This window comes from Carcharodon carcharias, chromosome 6 (assembly GCF_017639515.1).
Source record: "Carcharodon carcharias isolate sCarCar2 chromosome 6, sCarCar2.pri, whole genome shotgun sequence".
Taxonomy (NCBI): Eukaryota; Metazoa; Chordata; class Chondrichthyes; order Lamniformes; family Lamnidae; genus Carcharodon; species Carcharodon carcharias.
The window spans coordinates 88,788,730-88,814,833 of record NC_054472.1 but is presented as its reverse complement, the minus strand read 5'-3'; the positions used below and the strand labels follow the sequence as shown (position 1 = coordinate 88,814,833).

Sequence of the window (26,104 nt, the reverse complement as noted above, 5' to 3'; positions counted from 1 at the left end):
AGGTCTATTTAAATTAGATTAAACTTAATCTAGTGTAATGAGCTATTTGTATCATAGGTCTTCTTCTCTAATGGGATACAGATAATATATTTTCTGAGCCTTTACCTCACTTATCAATTCATATTCTATAAAGTCCTACATTTCATAATTGTAGTTCCTTTTGATGCTGAACGATTCAATGAAATAAATAGATCCAGTTTTGTAAGTCTTCAGCTCAGAAAACTGACTTTTTAACAAACAGTAATATAATAAATCTATGTAGGTATTAGGGATATGTTAATTAATTTAATTATCATTTATGACAAAAATAAGTGGTTAAAACAAAATTTAAACAGAATGAAAAGAATAAAAATCTTAAATTCTTCAATTGCGCTTGTCCTTTGATTCTTTTTTCCATTTATATCCCTTTCCTATTATTTCTACCCTTCCATTCTTTCTTTGCTCTATTTTAAAATTTAATTGGTCTTTTTTCTACCTAAATGATTTGTTCTATTGTTTATTTATGCAGCAAATCAGCATTAAATGTTCAACTTATGTTTGTTTCTTTCTTCTGGGCATGCATTCTTGAAGGATAGCTAGAGTGCCTACATTTTCGAAACATGTAAAGCAGCTTCACAAAGGATGGGACTTCTTGAGCACTTAATAGGTTTGGCACTACACTGGAAACTTCTTTGCAGTGATGCACATGTGGCAGTATCACTACACTCTTAAATGTGCAAAGACTTTGTACGCCATTGAATTTTCTCCACGTTTTTCACCTGGAAAATATGACATTTTCTTTGGTCCTAGATTTAATTATTTTTCTTTAACAAAAGATTAAACAAAAAATCTCAGGAAAGTACAAGTGAAACTGAAAGAGCTGTCTGCAGATTTGGTTTCGTGCTGGTTTACAATGCTACCAAATATTAATCTTGGTACTGCAATAGAATTATATACCATATTAACTCATTAAGAATATGAATATTGACAGTACAACTTAGTGAGAAGAGAAGGACATTTAGTTTATCCACTTTTTGCAATGGTTTAATTCGCTGTTCAAGCTAGGTGATCTTCAGAGTTAATTGTCATTCTGTTTCACATATTTATATAATTATCACATATCTTAGAAGTGTACCAAAGCTCTTCACACAAAATGAATAACTTTGAATGCAGAAATGTTGTTATTTAGGCAAGCTACTGCCCATTTACACACAGCATAATCCCACAAACAGTAATTGGACAAATGGCTCACTAATCTATATTGAGGTTGGTTGAGGGATGAATGTTGTTCAAGACAGCAGGAGAATTCCTCACCTCTTCTCATATAGTGACATGGGATCTGCAACATCCTTGTGAACCACATAAGGAAGCAGACTGTGTCCAGTTTAAGATCCCAACTGAAGGATGGGATCTCCAACAATGCAACATTTCATCAGTACTGTACTGAAGTGTCACACACATTATATACTTAAATTCCTGAATGCACAACCTTCTGGCTAAGAGACAAGAGTATTACTAACTAAATTATGCTGATACCAACTGAAATCTACTGTCAGTAATAAAGCCAAATTCTTAAAAGTAAACCTTCCACTGATAACTTCATTTTGTATTTTCTAGGTTAATGTTGTGCTAAAGCTGACACACTTGCCTCCACTACCGAATTACTCACTTAGCCTTTGCCAGTTCCCCCGTGGGTACCAGCTGCTGAGGTACTATATGATAGAAGGGGTGGTGATTGCAATGACGACTGTAACAAAATACACTCAAGCTGCAAGATTCCTTTGTTCTGAATCAAGCTGCCCTTTTTCAACAGGTTAAAAAAAATTTTAATGCAAGCTCATGTTTTGAATGTGTTATTAATACAATTTTGTACCATTTACTACATTTGTTGCTTTGAAATGTGAATCTGGAAATGCAATTAAATATTTACAATTAATAATTGATAACTGTTTTGTAAACAAGTAAAATAGTTATTTTTCCAAAGTGTTTTATTCTTTTTGTAAGTATTCCTAACCTTCCTCGTTTTTAAGTTTTATTTTACTTCCACAATAAGTTTCTGAAAACTGCAAGAGAGCAGCTCAATTGCCTATTACCATTGCCAACCCTTTGCTCTTAACATTCTTTGGTCAGCCTCTAAAAAGTAAAGAACTTTCTTGCAAGTAACAATTCCATCTTTCTTTTCCTTTTCAAAGTCCTTGAACATGCTGTCGCCTCCCAAATCTATTTGCATAATTCCCAGAAAATCATATTTGAATCCCTTCCTTGCCAAAACAGCTCTTAAGTCTCAAATGACATCCTATGTGAATATGACAAAGGCAAACTTTCCTTCCTCATCCTTTTCAACCTGTCTGCAGCCTTTGAAATGGTTGACCATACCATCCTCCAAGGCTTCTCCACTGTCATCCAGCTGGTTGGGACTGCCCTTACTGGTTCCACTCTTACCTATCTAATTGTTGCCAGAAAATCACTTACAATGGCTCCTCTTCCTACCCCTGTTGTCCCCCAAGGATCTTTCCTTGGTTCCCTCCTTTCTTTCATTTACATGCTGTCCCTTGGCGACACCAACTGAAGACATGGCTTAAGTTTTCACAGGTACGCTGATGACACCCAGCTCTACCCCACCACCACGTCTCTCAACTCCTTGTTGCTGCTAAATTATCAGACTGCTTATCCAATATACAGTATTGGATGAGCAGAAGTTTCCTCCAACTTTAATATTGGGAAGACTAAAACCATTGCTTAAGGTCCCCACCCCAAACTTTGTTCCCTAGCTACTGACTCCATCCCTCTACCTGGCAGCTATCTGAAATTAACCAATCTGTTTGCAGCCTTGGTGTCACGTTTGATTCCGAGATGAGCTTCCAACCTCATTTTTGCCATCTCTAAGACTGCCTATTTGCATCTCTATAACATTACTCAATTTCTCCCCTGACTAAGCTCATTTGCTGCTGAAACCCTCGTCCATGCCTTTATTAGTTTTAGACTTGACTTTTCCAATGCACTCCTGGCTGGTCTCTCACAATCTACCTTCCATAAACTGTAGGTTATTCAAAACTCTGCTGCCTGTGCATTAACTTGCAGCAAATCCCATTCTATTATCTTCTCAGTGCTTGGTGACCCACATTGTCTCAATATCAAGCAATGCCTTGATTTTAAAATTCCCATCATTGTTTCCAAACCCTTCCATGGCATTTTCCCTCTTTCTAATCTCCTCCAACCCTAGAATCCTCTGAGATATCTGCACTTCTGTGGCCTTTTGTGCATTCCCAATTATAATTGTTCTACTATTGGTGGCCATGGTTTCAGTTACTTCAGACTGCACGTTTCTTCTTTTCTATCTTGCTTTCCTTCTTTAAGACATTTCTTAAAACCTAACACTTTGACCAAGTTTTTGGTCATCTAACCTGAAATCTCCTTACGTGAATCAGTCTCTGTTTTGTATAATACTCCTGTAAAGCACCTTTGGATGTTTCATGATGTTAAAGGTGCTACATAAATATAACTTGTTATTATATAGTGCCTAACATATTGGCAGGATAGTCCAATTACTTTATTTTTAAAGTATCACTGTTGTTTGAGTACAGCAATGCGCTACCTATAGAAAATTTGATAAATGACAGATTATTCTATTTCAGTGGTATTGGTTCATGGATAAACGTTGGTCAGGAACTTCGATTCTTATGCAAGTGCTGCCATTGAGAAAATCTGGCATTTGGTTGTATGACAGAGTAGTCAGTCCCACTGAAGTCAGAATGTATCAGTTGGGAAATTTTGGGTCCACACTATGACCTTGTCTTCAAGTATAGTCAATTAGCACAACACTACTTTCTCTCAAGATTTAAATATTATTTATTAAAAATGTATAATCTCATTACATGTACTAGGCTTTCAGTACATTCGGGTGCACACTGTAGGTGCTACAGAATCAGCTACCGTGCGAAATGACTTCACGTGCACTTTGTGTAACTCTGCACTCAAGGAAGATCTGAAATTCAGAATGCTGGGTGGTATGTATAATTTCTTACCTTCTCAGCTTAATTCCTTATATTGTAAATTTAATTATCACAGAATCACACAACACAGAAGAGCCCTTCGGCCCATCAAGTCTGCACTGACACTTGAGAAACACCTGACCTACCTACCTAATCCCATTTACCAGCACTTGGCCCATAGCCTTGAATGTTATGACGTGCCAAGTGCTCATCCAGGTACTTTTTAAAGGATGTGAGGCAACCTGCCTCCACCACCCTCCCAGGCTGCGCATTCCAGACCGTCACCACCCTCTGGGTAAAAATGTTTGTCCTCACATCCCTCCCTAAAGATCCTGCCCCTCACCTTGAACTTATGTCCCTTCGTGACTGAGCCTTCAACTAAGGGGAACAGCTGCTCCCTATCCATGTCCCTCAATCTTGTACACCTCAATCAGATTGCCCCTCAGTCTTCTCTGCTCCAACGAAAACAACCCAAGTCTATCCAACCTTTCTTCATAACTTAAATGTTTCATCCCAGGCAACATCCTGGTGAATCTCCTCTGTACCCCCTCCAGTGCAATCACATCCTTCCTATGACGTGGCGACCAGGACAGCACACAGTACTCCAGCTGTGGCCTCACCAAGGTTCGATACAACTCCAACATGACCTCCCTACTTTTGTAATCTATACCTCGATTGATAAAGGCAAGTGTCCCATAAGCCTTTTTCACCACCCCACTAACATGCCCTCCACCTTCAGAGATCTATGGACACACACGCCAAGGTCCCTTTGTTCCTCAGAACTTCCTAGTGCCATGCCGTTCATTGAATATTTCCTTGTCAAATTACTCCTTCCAAAGTGTATCAGCCCACACTTTAAGGTTTAATGCCATCTGCCACTTATTTGCCCATTTGACCATCCTGTCTATATCTTCCTGTAGCCCAAGACACTCACTGTTTATACATGAAATAATAATGCTTGCCAAAACAGTTTAGCTCAAATGGTAGAGTGCTCGCTTGGCATGCAAGAGGTAGTGAGATCAATGCCCACATTATCCACTTTGGCTGACTACACTTGGAGAGTCAGGGATTAATCAAGGACAGCCAGCATGGTTTTGTTAAGGGGAGGTCATGTCTGACCAATTTGATTGAATTTTTTAAAGAGGTGACCCGGTGTGTAGGTGAGGGCAATGCATTTGACGTAGTCAACTTGGACTTCAGCAAGGTTTTTGATAAGGTCCCGCATGGGAGACTGATAATGAAGGTAAGAGCCCATGGGATTCGAGACAATTTGGCAAATTGGATTCAGAATTGGCTGAGTGGCAGGATGCAGAGGGTGATGATCGTGAGGTGTTTTTGTGACTGGATGCCTATGTCCAGTGGGGTTCCACAGGGATTGGGGTTGGGTCCCTTGCTGTTTGTGGGTATCAATAAATGATTTAGACTTGAATGTAGGAGGGTTGATCAGTAAGTTCACAAATGACACAAAAATTGGTGGGGTGGTAAATAGTGAGGAGGATAGCCTTAGAGGATATCGATGGGCTGGTCAGATGGGCTGATCAGTGGCAAATGGAATTTAATCCAGATAAGTGTGAGGTGATGCACTTGGGCAGGACAAACAAGGCACAGGAATACACGATGAATTGTGGGACCCTGGGAAGTACCAAGGATCAGAGGGACCTTGGTGTGCATGTTCACTGGTTCCTTAAGGTAGCGGGACAGGTAGATAAGGTGGTTAAGGCAGCAAAACAAAAACAGAATTACCTGGAAAAACTCAGCAGGTCTGGCAGCATCGGCAGAGAAGAAAAGAGTTGACATTTCGAGTTCTCATGACTCTTCAACAGAACTTGCTGCCAGACCTGCTGAGTTTTTCCAGGTAATTCTGTTTTTGTTTTGGATTTCCAGCATCCGCAGTTTTTTGTTTTTTTTTATCTCCGTTGGTTAAGAAGGCATATGGGATACTTGCCTTTATTAGCCGTGGCATAGAATATAAGAGCAGGGAGGTTATGCTGGAACTGTATAAAACACTGGTTAGGCCACAGCTAGAGTATTGCATGCAGTTCTGGAATCCGTATTATAGGAAGGATGTGATTGTACTAGAGAGGGTGCAGAGGAGATTTACCAGGATGTTGCCTGGTAAATCCTGGGCTGAAAGAGACCCATTTATTCCTACTCTATTTCCTGTCTGTTAACCAATTCTCAATCCATGCCAATATATTATCCCCAATCCCATGTGCTCTAATTTTGCACACCAACCTCTGAACAAACTGTATCAAAAGCTTTCTGAAAATCCAAATACACCACATGCACTGGTTCCCTCTTGTCTATTCTGCTAGCTATGTCCTCAAAAAAACTCCAGTAGGTTTACCAAACATGATTTTCCTTTCATAAATCCATGTTGGCTTTGTCTAATCCCATTGATATTTTCTAAGTATCGTTACCTCATTCTTTTTGATGGACTCTGGCATTTTCCCTACTACTGATGTTAGGCTAACCAGTCTGCAATTCCCTGTTTTCTCCTTCCTCCTTCCTCCTTTTTTAAAATCGTGGGGTTATATTTGCCACCCTCCAGTCTGCCAGGACTGTTCCAGAATCTACAGAATTTTGGAAGATGACAACCAACGCATCCACAATTTCCATGTTCAGCTCCTTTAGTACCCTATCAGCTTTTAGTCCCATTAATTTCTCCAATACTATTTTTTTTAAACTAGCATTTTCCCTACTGAGGTTAAGCTAAGCAGTCTGTAATTCACCGTCTTCTCTCTCCCTCCCTCCTTTTTAAAAAGTGGGGTTACATGTGCCATGCTCCAATCTGCCAGGACTGTTCCAAAATTCTGCAGATTCTGGAAGATGACAGCCAATGAATCCGCCATTTCTATGAACACCTCCTTTAGTACCCTGGGGTGTAGATCATTAGGCGCTAGGGCTTTCAGTCCCATTAATTTCTCCAGCACTATTGTGTTAGTAATACTAATTTCCTTCAATTCCTCCTTCTCACTAGACCCTTGGTTCCCTAACATTTCTGGGAAGTTATTTGTGTCTTCCTCTGTGAAGACAGAACTAAAAGTAATTGTTTAATTGTTCTGCCATTTCCTTGTTCTCCATTATAAATTCTCCCATTTCTGACTGTAAGGGACCTACATTTGTCTTGAGTAATCTTTCATTTTACATACTTACAGAAGTTTTTACAGTCCTCTTTTATATTCCTTGCAAGTTTACTCTCACTATTTTTCCCCTCTTAATCAATCTCTTGGTCCTCCTTTGCTGAATCCTAAACTGCTCCCAATCCTCAGGCTTGCTACTTTTTCTAATAACTTTATATAACTCCTCTTTGGATCTAATATTATCCTTAATTTTTTTTTGTTAGCCATGCTTTGGCTGCTTTTCCTGTTGTGTTTTTGCACCAGGAAGTAATGTTTAACTGTTACAAACTAGGAGCAGGAGTAGACCACTCGGTCCTTCAAGCCTGCTCTGCCATTCAATAAGATCATGGCTGATCAGACTGTAACATCCTGACTAGCCGAATAACCTTTCATCCTCTTGTTAATCAACAATCTAACTACTTCTGCTTTAAAAATATTCAAAGGCCCTGCTTCCACTGCCTTTTGAGGAGGAGAGTTCCAAAGACTCATGACCCTCAGAAAGATTCTCCTTGTCTGTCTTAAATGAGCAATCCCTCATTTTTAAACCTTGAACCCTTGTTCTAGATTCTCCCACAAGAGGAAACATCCTCTCCACATTAATTCTGTCAAGACCCCTCAGGATCTTAAAGGTTTCAATCAAGTCGACTCTTACTCTTACAAACTCTAACGGAGACAAGCCTAATCTGTCCAAGCTTTCCTCAAAAGACAACCTGCCCATTCCTGGTATTAGCCTAGCAAACCTTCTCTGAACTGCTTCAATCGCATTTATATCTTTCCTTTAATAAGGAGACCAATACTGTACACAGTACTCCATGTGATCTCACCAGTGCCCTGTACAACTGAAGCATAACCTCCCTACTTTTGTATTCAATTTCCCTCACAATAAATTATAACATTCTATTAGCTTTCCTAATCACTTGCTGTACCTGCATACTCGCCTTTTGTAATTCATGCACTAGGACACCCAGATCTGAATCTCAGCTCTGCAATTTCTCACCATTTAGATAATATGCTTCTTTTTTATTCTTCCTGCCAAAATGGACAATTTCACATTTGCTCACATTATACACCATTTGCAGATCTTTGCCCACTCACTTAACCAATCTATGTTGCTTTGTAGCCTCCTTACGTCCTCTTCAAAACTTACTTTCCTACCTATCTTTGTGTCATCAGCAAATTTAGCAACTGTACCATCTGTCCCTTCATCTGAGTCATTTATATAAATGTAAAAAGTGGAGTCCCCACCACTCGTTACATGCTGCCAACCAGAAAAAGACTGATTTATGGCTCCCTTCTGTTTATTGTTAGCTAGCCAATTTTCTGTCCATGCCAATATATTACCCCCTACATCATGAGCTTTTATTTTCTGCAATAACCTTTGATTCAATGCATGTATTTGTTCCTTAAATATTAGCCATTGTCTATCCACCATCATGCCTTTTAATGAAGTTTCCCAATCTATCGTAGCCAACTCACCCTCCATACCTCCATTTCCTTTATTTAGATTTAGGACCCAGGTTTTGGATGGGACCACGTCACTTCCCATCCAAATGAAGAATTATATCATGTTATGTCACTGTTCCCTAAAGGACCCCACATTACAAGATTATTAATTAACCCCTTCTCATTGCACAATACTAAATCTAGGATAGCCTGTTCCCAAGTTGGTTCTTCAACTTATTGGTCTGAAAAAACATCTCATACACACCCCAGGAATTCATCTGCTACAATTGCCAATTTAGTTTGCCCAGTCTATATATGGATTAAAGTCACCCATGATTACTGTATGATTCCATCCTATGTTACATGCATCTCTAATTTCCTGTTTAATGCTGTCCCCTACCTTACCACTATTGTTTTGGGACCTATAGACAACTCCCACTAATGTTTTCAACCCTTTGTTGCCTCTTAGCTCTAACCAAACTGATTCTAAATATAGATTTTCTGAGCCAATATCCTTTCTCTCTATTGCATTGATTTCATCCTTAACTAACAATGCCACTCCACCTCCTTTTCTTTTTTGCCTATCCTTCCTAAAAATCAAATACCCTTGGATATTCAGTTCCCAGACTTGGTCATCCTGCAGCCATGTCTCCGTAATTATTTGCACTGTTAATTCATCTAGTGTATTGTGAATGTTCCATGCATTCAGATACAGTGCCTTTAGATGTGTCTTTTAAACATTTTTACACATTTTTTTTGTACTATGGCCCTTTTTGCCCTTGTTTCCTCTGCTTTCCACTTTTGCTTTCTACTTTTGTCTTTTATTTCTTTGTTTCCCTCTCTTATGTCTTTCCACTCAGTTTCCCATCCCCCTACCACTCTACCTTAAACCCTTCCCCACAGTGTTAGCAAACTCCTGTGATAGAATATTTGTTCCAGTCCTGCTGGGGTGCAACCCATCCAGCTTGCACAGGTCCCATCTTCTCCAGAATCAGTCTCAATGCCTCAGGAACTTAAATCCCTCCTTCCTACACCATCTGTCCAGCCATGCATTCATCTGACCTACTCTCCTATTCCTGATCTCACTAACATGCGGCACTGGGAGTAATCCTGAGATTACCATCTTTGAGGTCCCGCTTTTTAATTTATTTCCTAGCTCCCCATATTCTGCTTCCAGGGCCTCATCCCTCTTTTTACCTATGTCATTGGCACCAATATGGACCACGATTTCTGGTTGTTCACCTTCAACCTTCAGAATGTCTTGCAGCCACTCTGACATCCCTGACCCTGGCACCAAGGAGGCAACATACCATCCTAGTGTCAAGTCTGCAGCCACAGAAACATCTCTGTTCCCCTTATGATAGAATCCCCTATCACTATTGCTGTCCCACTCTTTTCTTCCCTACTGTGAAGTTGAGGCACTCATGGTGTCACGAACTTGGCTCTTGCGGCATTCCCCTGAAAAACCATATACCCCAGCAGTATCCAAAATGAAAAATCTGTTAGAAAGGAAGATGGACCCAGGGGACTCTGCACTACCTGCCTAGTGCTTTTACTCTGTCTGGTGGTCACCTATTCCCTTTCTTTACCTGTGGTGTAACCACCTCACTGTACGTGGTTCCACAAAGATCTCAGCCGTGCAGATGCTCCACAGTGACTCCAACCACAGTTCCAGCTCCAGCTCTGAAACGCAGATTTTGAGTAGTTGCAGCTGGAGACACATCCTGCACACATGGTTGCCATGGATACTGGAAGTTTCCCCGACTTCCCACATCACACAGCATGAGCATTCCACGTGTCTGAGCTGCTGTGTCATGACTTACCCTTAAATTACTCCCTTTATTTTAAGGAATATTAAGGACAGTAGAAATATTCACCAGGTCCTACTTACCAAGACTGCTGCTTCTCTTGCGCTGGCTCCCCATCTCACTCTGGTCTTGGGCCCGGTTTCCCTCACTCTTTAAGGCTGCCACTTCTCTTGTGTTAGCAAATGTCTAAAGCAAGGAACACTTCCTCCCCTAACTCCCTTAATCATCCAATTCCCAGTTCTCTATTCTAAATCACACTCAAGCGTGAAGTCATACTAAGTTTGTGGCTTTATATGCTCCTAAGACAAAGGGTAGCTGACCCAATTACATTGTGTCATAGTTTGTCACTGTGAGATTTGAACTCTTGATTCATAGCTTGCCATTGCAAGATTTGAACTCTTGATAATCTTTTAAATGAAAACAATTAAACCAAATCAACAAAATTAGGATAAATCAGGCACAGCCCCTAATTCAGGTCAGCTGTAAAACCAAGGACAAAAATTTAAAGGAACCTTACAAACTTTAAATCAAAATGTGATTAAAGGGGTCAACAAAACACCCCAGTCCCCGCGGTGCCCACCGAGCATGGAAGGCCTCGAGCATGTCAGCAGACACCGCGTGCTCCCTCTCCAGGGACATCCAGCAGCGAACGTAGCCGCGGAAGAGGGACAAGCAATCGGGTGGGACTCCCGTCGATCGCCCGCTGCCTGGACCTGTTAATGGCCAACTTGGCCAGGCCCAGGAGCAGGTTCACGAGGAGGTCCTCCTCCTTCCCGACCCTCTTCCGCACCGGGTGCCCATAGATCAGGAGCGTGGGGTTGAAGTGCAAACAAAACATCAATAAAAGGTTTTTCAAATAACTAAAAAGGGAGTGCAGCCTACAACACCCTATATATGCATGGTCCACGGACTCCACAAGACCGCAAAAAGGGCACGAGTCCTGAGAGTCCGTGAACCTATGCATCCTCTTATTATACGGGACTGCTGCATGCAACACCCTCCAACCCAGGTCCCTGATAGAAAGGGGGAGGACACCTCCGTAGAGGGCCTCCCATCGGGGGCCTCCGCCGCCGGACGGCAACAAGGTCCGCCAGGGTGTGTCTGGGCGGCGGACAAGGGCGAGAAAATGGAAGGTGTGCAGCAGCAGTCCATACAAAAAGCCCCTCTTTGCCGTGCCACAAGGCACGGAGGGCATGTCCCCGAGGCGGTTCGTATTGCGGGGCACCAGCACCCGAGGGAGGGTTCGGGGCTTGGGGCCAATGTGGAATTCTGTCCGAACAGGGGAACGTTCAGACGGAAAACCACCGCGCAGCTGGGCCTCCTCAAGACCCAAAATAACGTCGGGTCCGAGCACGACCGTTCTCAGGTCTTGGATGGCATCGGCTGCGACCTGGACACTCACAGATGCGCGACGCGCCAACTCCTGCAGGAGCATCCAGCCCAGTCCTCCGCCTCCCAGCACGTCCCCGATCCTGGTCACCCCTGCGGCCACAGCCCTCCTCTCCGCCAACCATTGAAAAGGACGGAGGGGCGGATTCCTGAGCAGCGGCTCTCTGACGATAGCCGCTACTCCTGACGGGGGAGAGCTGCGTCGTGAGGCGACCACTTTCCAGACTTTGATCAGGTCCTGGTAAAAGACGGGCAACGCCTGCAAGGAGCCACCGAGGCCCATCTGTTCTATAAACAGGAGCTGCATGTCATAATTCAGGCCGTGCACCTGACAGAAGAAATACGTCGTCAGGGCACACCATCTAGGAGGAGGCTCGACGTAGAGGTATCGCTGCAGGGTCTGAAGGCGGAAAGTCACCACCTGTATGCGTAGGCAAACTAGCGCCTGACCACCCTCCCTAATCGGGAGACTCAGAACCTCAGCAGCGACCCAGTGCAATCTTTTGTCCCAGAAGAAGTCGACTAACAATTTCTGGATTCTTGTGACAAAGTCCGGGGGAGGGGTCAAAGTGACCAGTCGATACCACAACATGGCGGCGATCAGCTGGTTTATGACCAGAACTCAACCCCGGTAAGATAGCACTCAGAGCAGTCCTGTCCAGCGCCACAGGCGAGCGGTGACTTTCGTCTCCAGTTCCTGCCAGTTTGCCGGCCAGGATTCCTCAGCAGGGCAGAGATGGACCCCCTGGTAGAGGAGGCTGGTCCTGCTCCAGGTGAAAGGCCTGAGCTCCTCGGGTAGGGGATCCATTTGCCACTGACCGACCAGGAGTCCAGAACATTTACCCCAGTTGATCCTGGCAGAAGAAGCGGCAGAGTAGACCTCCTGGCACTCGCGCATCCTCCGCAGGTCAGCCGGGTCACTAAACATAAGGAGCACGTCATCGGCGTAAGCCGAAAGGACCACGCCGATGCCCGGCCCGCGCAGAACCAATCCCGACAACCTCCTCCGCAAGAGGCGCAGGAAAGGCTCCACGCAAATAGAATACAACTGGCCAGACAGGGGGCAGCCCTGACGTACCCCTCTCCCAAAGCGAAGGGGCGCCGTCAGGGACCCGTTAACCTTCACTAGACACTCCGCGGCGGTGTACAGAAGTCGGATCCGGGCGACAAAATGCGTCCCGAACCCGAAAGCTCGCAGAGTTCCGAGTAAGTATTCGTGATCCACCCTGTCGAACGCCTTCTCCTGATCGAGAGACAGGAAGGCGCTCGACAGACCAGCCCTCTGGGAATGGTGGATGATGTCCCGGACCAGATGGATGTTATCATAAATGGTTCGGTCCAGGACGGTGTAGGACTGGTCAGGGTGGATCATGTGGTCCAGCACGGTGCCGAGCCGAGAAGACATGGCTCGGGCGAAGATTTTGTAGTCCGTGCTGAGGAGGGAGACCGGGCGCCAGTTTTTAAGAAGGCGGAGATCCCCCTTCTTCGGCAGCAGGGCAATCACGGCCCTGCGCCACGAAAGGGGCATCTCCCCGGTAGCAATGCTCTCCCCCAGGACCCCCGCGAAGTCGCTCCCCAAGACGTCCCAGAACGCCCTGAAGAACTCCACGGTCAGCCCGTCTAGTCCCGGGGTTTTGCCCCTAGAAAGACCGTCGAGTGCGCCGGTCAGCTCCCCCAGACTTATAGGGAAGTCGAGCTTTCCGGCGCACTCCGGGCCGACCTGCGGCAGGTCCTCCCACAAAACTCTGCAAGCTTCCTCACTGGACGGATCCGGAGAGAACAGGGCAGTGTAGTAATCTCGGGCAATGGCCCTGATGCCCTCCGGATCCGAGACAAGGGATCCGTCGTCGGCCAGCAGCGTAAAGAGCTGCTTACGGACCCCGTGCCTTTTTTTCAGTGAGTAGAAGAAGGGAGAGCCACGGTCCATCTCCTTAAGGAAACAGATCCGCGACCTCACAAACGCGCCCCGAGACCCGACCAGTTGCAGGTCCCGCAGCGCGCCCTTCTTCTCATCGTACACCGACCGCAGGGCCGGGTCCGCGTCGGGCTGACGGAGACGTGCCTCCAGGTCGAGCACCTCCTTCTCCAACTCCTCGACCCTGGATTTGCGTCTCTTTGTCGACCCCTTCGCGTACTCTTGACAGAAAACTCGGACGTGAGTCTTGCCCACGTCCCACCATAGCCTCAAGGAGGGGAAGCCTCCCCGCTTCCTTCTCCAGCCGGCCCAGAAGCGACCGAACGAGTCCAGGAACCGCTGGTCTTCCAACAACAGGTTATTAAAATGCCAGTACGCGGACCCCGTCCGAGCGCAGAACGAAGTGAGCTCCGCCCACACCAGACGGTGGTCCGTGCACGGAACCTGCCGTATAGAAGCAGCCGGAACGCAGGACACATACGCCTTCGAAACGTAAAGGCAGTCGAGTCTGGACGCTCCGACTCCAGGTGACACAAAGGTGAACACGCTGGAGTCAGGATGGAGATTTCGCCAGACGTCCACTAAGTCGAAGGACCTGACCAGGTCCCGCAACTTACTCACACCTCGCGTGCAATGCGGGGTACCGTGACGGTCCCGGACCCCGAGGGTGCAATTGAAATCCCCCCTGAGGACGATGCACTCGCCAGCGTCGATGGAGCCGAGATGAGTGGACACTTCAAAGAAGCTCGCTTGCTGCTGCGTGCCCAGGGGAGCGTACACATTCACAAAGTGAAGCACCGCCCCCCCCAGACGCACAATCAGGTGCAGCAACCGGCCTGGCACCGGCTCCTTGACCCCCAAGATCTCCGGCTGAAAATGCGGGGCCAACAAGATAGCCACCCCGCCAGAATTGGAGGCTAGGTGACTCATGTAGACCCCCCCCCTCGCCACTCCAGGAGCCACGTGGCTTCGTCTCCCGGAACGGTATGGGTTTCTTGCAGGAAGCACAACGCATACTTCCCGTGCCTGAGGACCGAGAAGTTCTGGAACCTGCGCTGTGCGGCCCTGCTGCCGCGGATGTTGAGGCTGGCTATAGTCGTCTTCATTGTCAAAGGTACATCAAACATTCACCTTAAGTCATTAAAAAGAAGAGGACTTTTTAGTCCTTCCTCTCCTTCAGGAGCCCAGCGAGAAACGTTTGGACCCTCCGCCGCGCATTCCTATCCAACTCAGGAGACTTGAGAGCCTCGCGAGTGGACCAGAACACCAGCGGAAAAGAATGCCACCGGTCCAAGGCCAACTGAACCCTGTCTCGGCGACCGCGATGACTCGCCAAAAAGTCCCGGAGTTCCCTTGGGGGGATGAGGGGGGAGTCAGTGGCGGGCACCAGGGGATCCACCGCCTCGCTTGAGAGCGACTCAGCGTAATCTCCAGCGCTCACCATGGACACCCCATCCTCCTCCAGGTCGTCGCCTCCAGCTTCCGACCCCTCCCCCGCATTGAGTACGGGGGCTGATTCGGAGCTGCCAGCTGGCCCCACCTGTACCTCGATCCCACCCCCAGGATCAAGGCCAGAGGGGTCCTCTCTGGTCTCCTCTAAACGTTTTGGGTCAGAGGGCAGCGGCAGTTCTGATGTCCGCTCTCCTCCCGGCACCGGGTCGTCCGGGGAGCTCAGGACAAGCTCCTGACCCAAAACTAGGACGCCCGGTGCTAAGGTTTGGGAGGGAGCGGGAAGGCCTTCCTTTTCGCCGCCACCCAATGACCCGTTAACATTTTTTAAATTTTGAAAGTTACAGTCCCCCGATGAGCCAGAAGGTACCTCGGGGGTATCGAGGGTTCCTGAGTCGGGCACCACCTCAAGGGAGGTGCCTTCAGTGACCCCCGAGGGGCCCTGTTCAGGGGACTGCAGCAGGTTGACGGGGGTAACATAGGTGGGAGTCGGTGCAGGGGTTTTAAGTTCCCCCAGAGGACAGGGTGAGATTTTACTTGGCGGAGACGCCACCACCTCTTCATCGGGGGAAGGGACACACCCAACTTCTTCAGTTTGGGCATCACCCACCTCCTCCTCCGAAGCGTGACGTCTCTTCCGGGTCAGGCTGGGGGCTAGGGAGACCTCCATTTCCGAGGCCCCCTCCTCCTTGTCCAGCCCTCCCGGACACTCCACCCTCTGGGTTTGGGTGTTAGATACCCCGGCTCGGGGTCCCGCGTCTTTTCCCCGCCGGCCCCGGGAGCACGCGCAGAAACGACGCCGGGCCCAGCACTCGGCGCCTTAGCACCCACGGGCCCGGGAGCACACGCGGACACGACGCCGGGGCTGGATGATGTCTTTTCCCCCGAGCCGGTGCTTGCAGGTGTTTGGGGGCTTTGGGGCGTTTCAGGGGCCGCCTCCAGGTTGCGGGTCTTCCTCCGTGCCTTCTTACGGCGCGGGGGCTCTCCCCCCGCCTCACCGGCAGCCGAGATGGCAGTGGCCCCCGGCGTCGCCTCCCCTTGCGGGGAGGGAGATGGAGTGGTGGCGGGGGGAGGAGGGGCGGTGCCAGCCGTGGCCGCTTGGGTGGGGCTCGTGGCCTTGGAGGTGGGGCAGTTCTTCCTCACGTGCCCCGCCTCCTTACAAGCATGGCACCGCACGCCCTCCACGGTCCAGAAGACCCGATAGGCGGTCCCCTCAAAATTGATAACGAAGGCCCCCTCCAGGCACTCCTCCTGGGCCAAGCGGCAAATACCTGGCGCCGGAAAGAGTACACATGGCGGAGGGCCGAGTCTTTGAGGCCGAGCGGGATTGGTGCAACCCCCGACCTGACCTCCCCCAATTTATTAAGGTGGGGGAGGAGGAGCTCACTGGATAGAATAGGCGGGACGTTTGAAATAATAATTCTCTGGGCGGTGGCCTCAAGGGGATCCACCGCCAGAAAAGTCCCGCCCACAGTGAGTCCTTTTTGCAGGGCGAGGTGCACCGCCCGCTCGGACCTCAAGAAGAATATGGCCTTCCCATACATTTTAGAGGCCGCGACAATGGCTGAGGGGCCGACGACCCCAGCCATAGCCTTTACGCAGGCCTCTATTGTCATTTCAGGGTGAGCATAGCTCTTTACCCCAAGGGCCCTGGTGAGGAGGCAGAAAGGTGACAGGGCAGCGGGAGCAGCTGGAGCCGCAGAAGCAACCACCCCCGCATACGTTTTCTTTTTTTGAGGCCCTGCCACCGGTGATAAAACCGCCTCCACATTAGCCCTCGAGGGCCCGGCCACAGGCGATGGTGAATTGGCCTTAGGGCCAGAGCCACGCCCACCCCGGGAAGGATTGGCCATTTTGTTTTTTTTCTTTTTATATTTTTTTTTATATATATAGGGAGGAAAGGGGGTGGGGGAGAGAGGTAGAAACAACCTCCCCTCTTTTAGGCAGGAGAGGAGAGGAGGGAGAGGAGTAAAAGACAGGGAGGCACAGGAGGGAAAGAGGTAAATGTCCAGGTGGGTGTCCTCGATGGTGGATGGACGGTGGGTGGGGGCCTGATGTTCTTCAGGCAGGGGGAGGCGATGTCCTAACCAGCTATTGCTGGCCTTACTGGGAAAAGGGCTGGGTTGGGAGGGGTGGCAGAAAGATGGTTTCAGCACACACACACACCCTCCCTCTCTTCCTTCCCCAACTCCTCTGGCAGTCTTCTTGCCTCCCCCTACAAAACACAGTCCTTAATTGCCCCCACCTTAAACAAAAATACACAGTTCAGACACCCACCTAGGATGTTGTTTTTCAACTCAGTCCTGGCCTCTTGGCCTTCCTGTCCTGTAGCAACAGTAGCAACTGTTCTCTTCTCTCCCTCTCTCTCCCTTGGCACCACAGGGGCAAGGCAGCAGCAGCAGCAGCACTGGAGGAGCAGCAGCACACAGCAGAAGCAACAACCCCAAAGGCAGCAGCAGAAACAGTTGAAACACTGAGGAGCAGCAACACCAACACCACACACCTTCTCTCCTCAGTATCAGGAAACAAACTGAATCCACAATTACCTCCACGAGATCGTTAAGAAAATGAACTCTTGATACTCTTTTGAGTAAACCTGTTTCCATCTGTTTCAGATGAAGTTACATTGTTTCATAGTTTGCCATTGTGAGATTTGAACTCTTGATAATCTTTTAAATGAAAACCAAATCAACAAAATTGGGATAAATCAGACACAGCCCCTAATTCAGGTCAGCTGTAAAACCAAGAACAAAGTTTAAAGGAAACTTACAAACTTTAAATCAAAATGTGATTAAAGGGGTCAACAAAACACCCCAGTCCCCGCGGTGCCCACCGAGCACGGAAGGCCTCGAGAGTGCCAGCAGACACCGCGTGCTCCTACTCCAGGGACATCCGGCAACGAACGTAGCCGCGGAAGAGGGACAAACAATCGGGCGGGACTCCCCCGATCACCCGCTGCCTGGACCTGTTAATGGCCAACTTGGCCAGGCCCAGGAGCAGGTTCACGAGGAGGTCCTCCTCCTTCCCGACCCCCTTCCGCACCGGGTGCCCATAGATCAGGAGCGTGGGGCTGAAGTGCAAACAAAACATCAATAAAAGGTTTTTCAAATAACTAAAAAGGGAGTGCAGCCTACAACACCCTATGTATACATGGTCCACGGACTCCACAAGACCGCAAAAAGGGCATGTGTCCTGAGAGTCCGTGAACCTATGCATCCTCTTATTATAAGGGACTGCTGCATGCAACACCCTCCAACCCAGGTCCCCGATAGAAAGGGGGAGGACACCTCCGTAGAGGGCCTCCCATCGAGGGCCTCCGCCGCCGGACGGCAACAAGGCACGCCAGGGCGTGTCCGGTCGACGGACAAGGGCGAGAAAATGGAAGGTGTGCAGCAGCAGTCCATACAAAAAGCCCCTCTTTGCCGTGCCAAAAGGCACAGAGGGCATGTCCCCGAGGCGGCTCATATTCCGGGGCACCAGCACCCGAGGGAGGGTTCAGGGCTTGGGGCCAATGTGGAATTCCGTCCGAACAGGGGAACGCTCAGACGGAAGACCACCGCGCACCCGGGCCACCTCAAGACCCAAAATAACGTCGGGTCCGAGCACGACCGTTCTCAGGTCTTGGATGGCATCGGCTGCGACCTGGGCACTCACAGACGCGCGTCGCGCCAACTCCTGCGGGAGCATCCAGCCCAGTCCTCCGCCACCCAGCACGTCCCCGATCCTGGTCACCCCTGCGGCCACAGCCCTCCTCTCTGCCAACCACTGAAAAGGACGGAGGGGCGGATTCCTGAGCAGCGGCTCTCTGACGATAGCCGCTACTCCTGACGGGGGAGAGCTGCGTCGCGAGTCGACCACTTTCCAGACTTTGATCAGGTCCTGGTAAAAGACGGGCAACGCCTGCAAGGAGCCACCGAGGCCCAGCTGTTCTATAAACAGGAGCTGCATGTCATAATTCAGGCCGTGCACCTGACGGAAGAAATACGTCATCAGGGCACACCATCTAGGAGGAGGCTCGACGTAGAGGTATCGCTGCAGGGTCTGAAGGCGGAAAGTCGCCACCTGTGTGCGTAGGCACACTAGCGCCTGACCACCCTCCCTAAGCGGGAGACTCAGAACCTCGGCAGCGACCCAGTGCAATCTTTTGTCCCAGAAGAAGTCGACTAACAATCTCTGGATTCTTGTGACAAAGTCCGGGGGAGGGGTCAAAGTGACCAGCCGATACCACAACATGGCGGCGATCAGCTGGTTTATGACCAGAACTCCACCTCGGTAAGATAGCACTCGGAGCAGTCCTGTCCAGCGCCGCAGGCGAGCGGTGACTTTCGTCTCCAGTTCCTGCCAGTTTGCCGGCCAGGATTCCTCAGCGGGGCAGAGATGGACTCCCAGGTAGAGGAGGCTGGTCCTGCTCCAGGTGAAAGGCCTGAGCTCCTCGGGTAGGGGATCCATCTGCCACTGACCGACCAGGAGTCCAGAACACTTACCCCAGTTGATCCTGGCAGAAGAAGCGGCAGAGTAGACCTCCTGGCACTCGCGCATCCTCCGCAGGTCAGCCGGGTCAATAAACATAAGGAGCACATCATCGGCGTAAGCCGATAGGACCACCCCGATGCCCGGCCCGCGCAGAACCAATCCCGACAACCTCCTCCGCAAGAGGCGCAGGAAAGGCTCCATGCAAATAGAATACAACTGGCCAGACAGGGGGCAGCCCTGACGTACCCCTCTCCCAAAGCGAAGGGGCGCCGTCAGGGACCCGTTAACCTTCACTAGACACTCCACGGCGGTGTACAGAAGTCGGATCCGGGCGACAAAATGCGTCCCGAACCCGAAAGCTCGCAGAGTTCCAAGTAAGTATTCGTGATCCACCCTGTCGAACGCCTTCTCCTGATCGAGAGACAGGAAGGCGCTCGACAGACCAGCCCTCTGGGAATGGTGGATGATGTCCCGGACCAGATGGATGTTATCATAAATGGTTCGGTCCGGGACGGTGTAGGACTGGTCAGGGTGGATCATGTGGTCCAGCACGGTGCCGAGCCGAGAAGACATGGCTTGGGCGAAGATTTTGTAGTCCGTGCTGAGGAGGGAGACCGGGCGCCAGTTTTTAAGAAGGCGGAGATCCCCCTTCTTCGGCAGCAGGGCAATCACGGCCCTGCGCCACGAAAGGGGCATCTCCCCGGTAGCAATGCTCTCCCCCAGGACCCCCGCGAAGTCGCTCCCCAAGACGTCCCAGAACGCCCTGAAGAACTCCACGGTCAGCCCGTCTAGTCCCGGGGTTTTGCCCCTAGAAAGACCGTCGAGTGCGCCGGTCAGCTCCCCCAGACTTATAGGGGAGTCGAGCTTTCCGGCGCACTCCGGGCCGACCTGCGGCAGGTCCTCCCACAAAACTCTGCAAGCTTCCTCACTGGACGGATCCGGAGAGAAAAGGGCAGTGTAGTAATCTCGGGCAATGGCCCTGATGCCCTCCGGATCCGAGACAAGTGATCCGTCGTCGGCCAGCAGCGTAAAGAGCTGCTTACGGATCCCGTGCCTTTTTTCCAGTGAGTAGAAGGGAGAGCCACGGTCCATCTCCTTAAGGAAACAGATCCGCGACCTCACGAACGCGCCCCGAGACCCGACCAGTTGCAGGTCCTGCAGCGCGCCCTTCTTCTCATCGTACACCGACCGCAGGGCCGGGTCCGCGTCGGGCTGACGGAGACGTGCCTCCAGGTCGAGCACCTCCTTCTCCAACTCCTCGACCCTGGATTTGCGTCTCTTTGTCGACCCCTTCGCGTACTCTTGACAGAAAACTCGGACGTGAGTCTCGCCCACGTCCCACCATAGCCTCAAGGAGGGGAAGCCTCCCCGCTTCCTTCTCCAGCCGGCCCAGAAGCGACGGAACGAGTCCAGGAACCGCTGGTCTTCCAACAACAGGTTATTAAAATGCCAGTACGCGGACCCCGTCCGAGCGCAGAACGAAGTGAGCTCCGCCCACACCAGACGGTGGTCCGTGCACGGAACCTGCTGTATAGAAGCAGCCGGAACGCAGGACACGTACGCCTTCGAAACGTAAAGGCGGTCGAGTCTGGACGCTCCGACTCCAGGTGACACAAAGGTGAACACGCTGGAGTCAGGATGGAGATTTCGCCAGACGTCCACTAAGTCGAAGGACCTGACCAGGTCCCGCAACTTACTCACACCTCGCGTGCAGTGCGGGGTACCGTGACGGTCCCGGACCCCGAGGGTGCAATTGAAATCCCCCCCGAGGACGATGCACTCGCCAGCGTCGATGGAGCCGAGATGAGTGGACACTTCTTCAAAGAAGCTCGCTTGCTGCTGCGTGCCCAGGGGAGCGTACACATTCACAAAGTGAAGCACCGCCCCCCCCCCAGACGCACAGTCAGGTGCAGCAACCGGCCTGGCACTGGCTCCTTGACCCCAAGATCTCCGGCTGAAAATACGGGGCCAACAAGATAGCCACCCCGCCAGAATTGGAGGCTAGGTGACTCATGTAGACCCCCCCTCGCCACTCCAGGAGCCACGTGGCTTCGTCTCCCGGAACGGTATGGGTTTCTTGCAGGAAGCACAACGCATACTTCCCGTCCCTGAGGACCGAGAAGTTCTGGAACCTGCGCTGTGCGGCCCTGCTGCCGCGGATGTTGAGGCTGGCTATAGTCGTCTTCATTGTCAAAGGTACATCAAATCTTCACCTTAAGTCATTAAAAAGAAGAAGAGGACTTTTTAGTTCTTCCTCTCCTTCAGGAGCCCAGCGAGAAACGTTTGGACCCTCCGCCGCGCATTCCTATCCAACTCAGGAGACTTGAGAGCCTCGCGAGTGGACCAGAACACCAGCGGAAAAGAATGCCACCGGTCCAAGGCCAACTGAACCCTGTCTCGGCGACCGCGATGACTCGCCAAAAAGTCCCGGAGTTCCCTTGGGGGGATGAGGGGGGAGTCAGTGGAGGGCACCAGGGGATCCACCGCCTCGCTTGAGAGCGACTCAACGTAATCTCCAGCGCTCACCACGGACACCCCATCCTCCTCCAGGTCGTCGCCTCCAGCTTCCGACCCCTCCCCCGCATTGAGTACGGGGGCTGATTCGGAGCTGCCAGCTGGCCCCACCTGTACCTCGATCCCACCCCCAGGATCAAGGCCAGAGGGGTCCTCTCTGGTCTCCTCTAAACGTTTTGGGTCAGAGGGCAGCGGCAGTTCTGATGCCTGCTTTCCTCCCGGCACCGGGTCGTCCGGGGAGCTCAGGACAAGCTCCTGACCTAAAACTAGGACGCCCGGTGCTAAGGTTTGGGAGGGAGCAGGAAGGCCTTCCTTTTCGCCGCCACCCAATGACCCGTTGACATTTTTTAAATTTTGAAAGTTGCAGTCCCCCGATGAGCCAGAAGGTACCTCGGGGGTATCGAGGGTCTCTGAGTCGGGCACCACCTCAAGGGAGGTGCCTTCAGTGACCCCCGAGGGGCCCTGTTCAGGGGACTGCAGCAGGTTGACGGGGGTAACAGTGGTGGGAGTCGGTGCAGGGGTTTTGAGTTCCCCCAGAGGACAGGGCGAGATTTTACTTGGTGGAGACGCCACCACCTCTTCATCGGGGGAAGGGACACACCCAACTTCTTCAGTTTGGGCATCACCCACCTCCTCCTCCGAAGCGTGACGTCTCTTCCGGGTCAGGCTGGGGGCTAGGGAGACCTCCATTTCCGAGGCCCCCTCCTCCTTGTAAAGCCCTTCCGGACACTCCACCCTCTGGGTTTTGGGTGTTAGATACCCCGGCTCGGGGTCCCGCGTCCTTTCCCCGCCGGCCCCGGGAGCACGCGCAGAAACGACGCCGGGCCCAGCACTCGGCGCCTTAGCACCCACGGGCCCGGGAGCACACGCGGACACGACGCCGGGGCCGGATGATGTCTTTTCCCCCGAGCCGGTGCTTGCAGGTGTTTGGGGGTTTTGGGGCGTTTCAGGGGCCGCCTCCAGGTTGTGGGTCTTCCTCTGCGCCTTCTTACGGCGCGGGGGCTCTCCCCCCGCCTCACCGGCAGCCGAGATGGCAGTGGCCACCGGCGTCGCTTCCCCTTGCGGGGAGGGAGATGGAGTGGTGGCGGGGGGAGGAGGGGCGGTGCCAGCCGTGGCCGCTTGGGTGGGGCTCGTGGCCTTGGAGGCGGGGCAGTTCTTCCTCACGTGCCCTGCTTCCTTACAAGCATGGCACCGCACGCCCTCCACGGTCCAGAAGACCCGATAGGCGGTCCCCTCAAAATTGATAACGAAGGCCCCCTCCAGGCACTCCTCCTGGGCCAAGCGGACAAATACCTGGCGCCGGAAGGAGTACACATGGCGGAGGGCCGAGTCTTTGAGGCCGAGCGGGATTGGTGCAACCCCCGACCTGACCTCCCCCAATTTATTAAGGTGGGGGAGGAGGAGCTCACTGGATAGAATAGGCGGGACGTTCGAAATAATAATTCTCTGGGCGGTGGCCTCAAGGGGGTCCACCGCCAGAAAAGTCCCGCCCACAGTGAGTCCTTTTTGCAGGGCGAGGTGCACCGCCCGCTCGGACCTCAAGAAGAATATGGCCTTCCCATACATTTTAGAGGCCGTGACAATGGCTGAGGGGCCGACGACCCCAGCCATAGCCTTTACGCAGGCCTCTATTGTCATTTCAGGGTGAGTATAGCTCTTTACCCCAAGGGCCCTGGTCAGGAGGCGGAATGGTGACAGGGCAGCGGGAGCAGCTGGAGCCGCAGAAGCAACCACCCCCGCATAAGTTTTCTTTTTTTGAGGCCCTGCCACCGGTGACAAAACCGCCTCCACATTAGCCCTCGAGGGCCCGGCCACAGGCAATGGTGAATTGGCCTTAGGGCCAGAGCCACGCCCACCCCGGGAAGGATTGGCCATTTTGTTTTTTTTCTTTTTATATATTTTTTTTTATATATATAGGGAGGAAAGGGGGTGGGGGAGAGAGGTAGAAACAACCTCCCCTCTTTTAGGCAGGAGAGGAGAGGAGGGAGAGGAGTAAAAGACAGGGAGGCACAGGAGGGAAAGAGGTAAATGTCCAGGTGGGTGTCCTCGATGGTGGATGGACGGTGGGTGGGGGCCTGATGTTCTTCAGGCAGGGGGAGGCGATGTCTTCACCAGCTATTGCTGGCCTTACTGGGAAAAGGGCTGGGTAGGGGGGAGGGGTGGCAGAAAGATGGTTTCAGCACACACACACACACCCTCCCTCTCTTCCTTCCCCAACTCTTCTGGCAGTCTTCTTGCCTCCCCCTACAAAACACAGTCCTTAATTGCCCCCACCTTAAACAAAAATACACAGTTCAGACACCCACCTAGGATGTTGTTTTTTAACTCAGTCCTGGCCTCCTGGCCTTCCTGTCCTGTATCAACAGCAGCAACTGTTCCCTTCTCTCCCTCTCTCTCCTTTGGCAGCACTGGAGGAGCAGAAGCAGCAGCAGCACACAGCAGAAGCAACAACCCCAAAGGCAGCAGCAGAAACAGTTGAAACACTGAGGAGCAGCAACACCAACACCACACACCTTCTCTCCTCAGTATCAGGAAACCAACTGAATCCACAATTACCTTCACGAGATCGTTAAGAAAATGAACTCTTGATACTCTTTTGAGTAAACCTGTTTCCATCTGTTTCAGATGAAGTTACATTGTTTCATAGTTTGCCATTGTGAGATTTGAACTCTTGACATATTGCTGATATTTCATTGTTCCATAGTTTGCCATTGTGAGATTTGAACTCTTGATACTCTTTTTTTTTGAGTAAACCTGTTTCCATCTGTTTCAGATGAAGTTACATTGTTTCATAGTTTGCCATTGTGAGATTTGAACTCTTGATAATCTTTTAAATGAAAACCAAATCAACAAAATTGGTTGAACTCTTGATCTTAGGGTTACAAACCCAGTACCATAACCACTTGGCTATTTAGGCCAAGCCTGACCCAATTACAGAGGAACCAGTTTCAGCTGCTTCTTTAATTAACCAAGCCCAACTGCTCATCCAGTGGAGACCTTATTAAATCTCTCCTTAAGGCAATAAATGTAGTACCAGTAAGAGCTTCTACAGCATATTAAAGGAAGAGAGCAGCTTAACTAAATGTTGGTTCCTTAGAGGATGAGCCAGGGAATTAGTAATGGGAAGTGAGGAAATGGCAGAGACTTTGAACAAGTATTTTATGCCTACCTTCACAGTAGCAGGAACAAAAAGTACCCCAAGAATAGCAGAAAATCAAGAGGCAACAGGGAAGGAGGAACTTAAAACGATCACCAGCCCTAGATAATGTGTCTAAGGGCTGACAAGTCCCTGGATCTGATTATCTGCATCCTCAGGTCTTAAAGGAAGTGGCTGCAGAGACAGTGGATGCATTGGTTATAACCTTCCAAAATTCCCTAGATTTTGGAAAAGACCCAGGGGATTGGAAAACTGCAAACATATCATCACTATTCAAGAAAGGAGGGTGACAGAAAGCAGAAAACTGTAGGCCATTTATCCTAACATCTGGCTTTGGGAAAATGCTGAAATTCGTTATTAAGGAAGCAGAAGCAGGACAATTAGAAAATCATAATATAATCAAGCAAAGTCAACATGATTTTATGATATGGAAATCATGTTTGACAAATTCCTTAGAATTCTTTGAGGATTTAACAAGCAGGGTGGATAAAGGGGAACCAGTTGACGTAGTGTATTGGATTTCCAAAATGCATTTGATAAGGTGCTACATGAAAGGTTAGTTTTATTTTTATTCCTTCACCATTTTGATACACAAGTTAAGAGCTTGTAGTGTTGAAGGTAATATATTAGCATGGATAGAGGATTGACTAACAGAAAGCAGAGAGTCAGAATAAATGGGTCATTTTCAGGTTGGCAAGCTGTCATTGGTGGGGTGTTACAGGAACAGTGCTAGGAGCTCAACTATTTGTGATCCAAGTTAATAACTTGGTTGAAGAAACAGACTGTATTGTAGCCAAATTTGCTGATAATACCAAAATAGATGCAGGTTGTGAACAGGACTATAAGAGGATATAAATAGGTTA

General features: G+C 50.0%; 1 protein-coding gene across 2 annotated transcripts in view; it reads left to right on the top strand.

Moving 5' to 3' along the window:
* The window catches only part of mcmdc2 (minichromosome maintenance domain containing 2), a 110,206-nt gene that overhangs the window by 31,713 nt on the left and 52,389 nt on the right, over nt 1-26,104 (top strand). For both annotated transcript variants that reach the window (XM_041189454.1, XM_041189455.1), the window contains exons 4-5: nt 1,597-1,792; nt 3,864-3,986. In XM_041189454.1, coding sequence (XP_041045388.1) covers nt 1,597-1,792; nt 3,864-3,986 — 319 coding nt within the window. The remainder of the gene's footprint in view (nt 1-1,596; nt 1,793-3,863; nt 3,987-26,104) is intronic.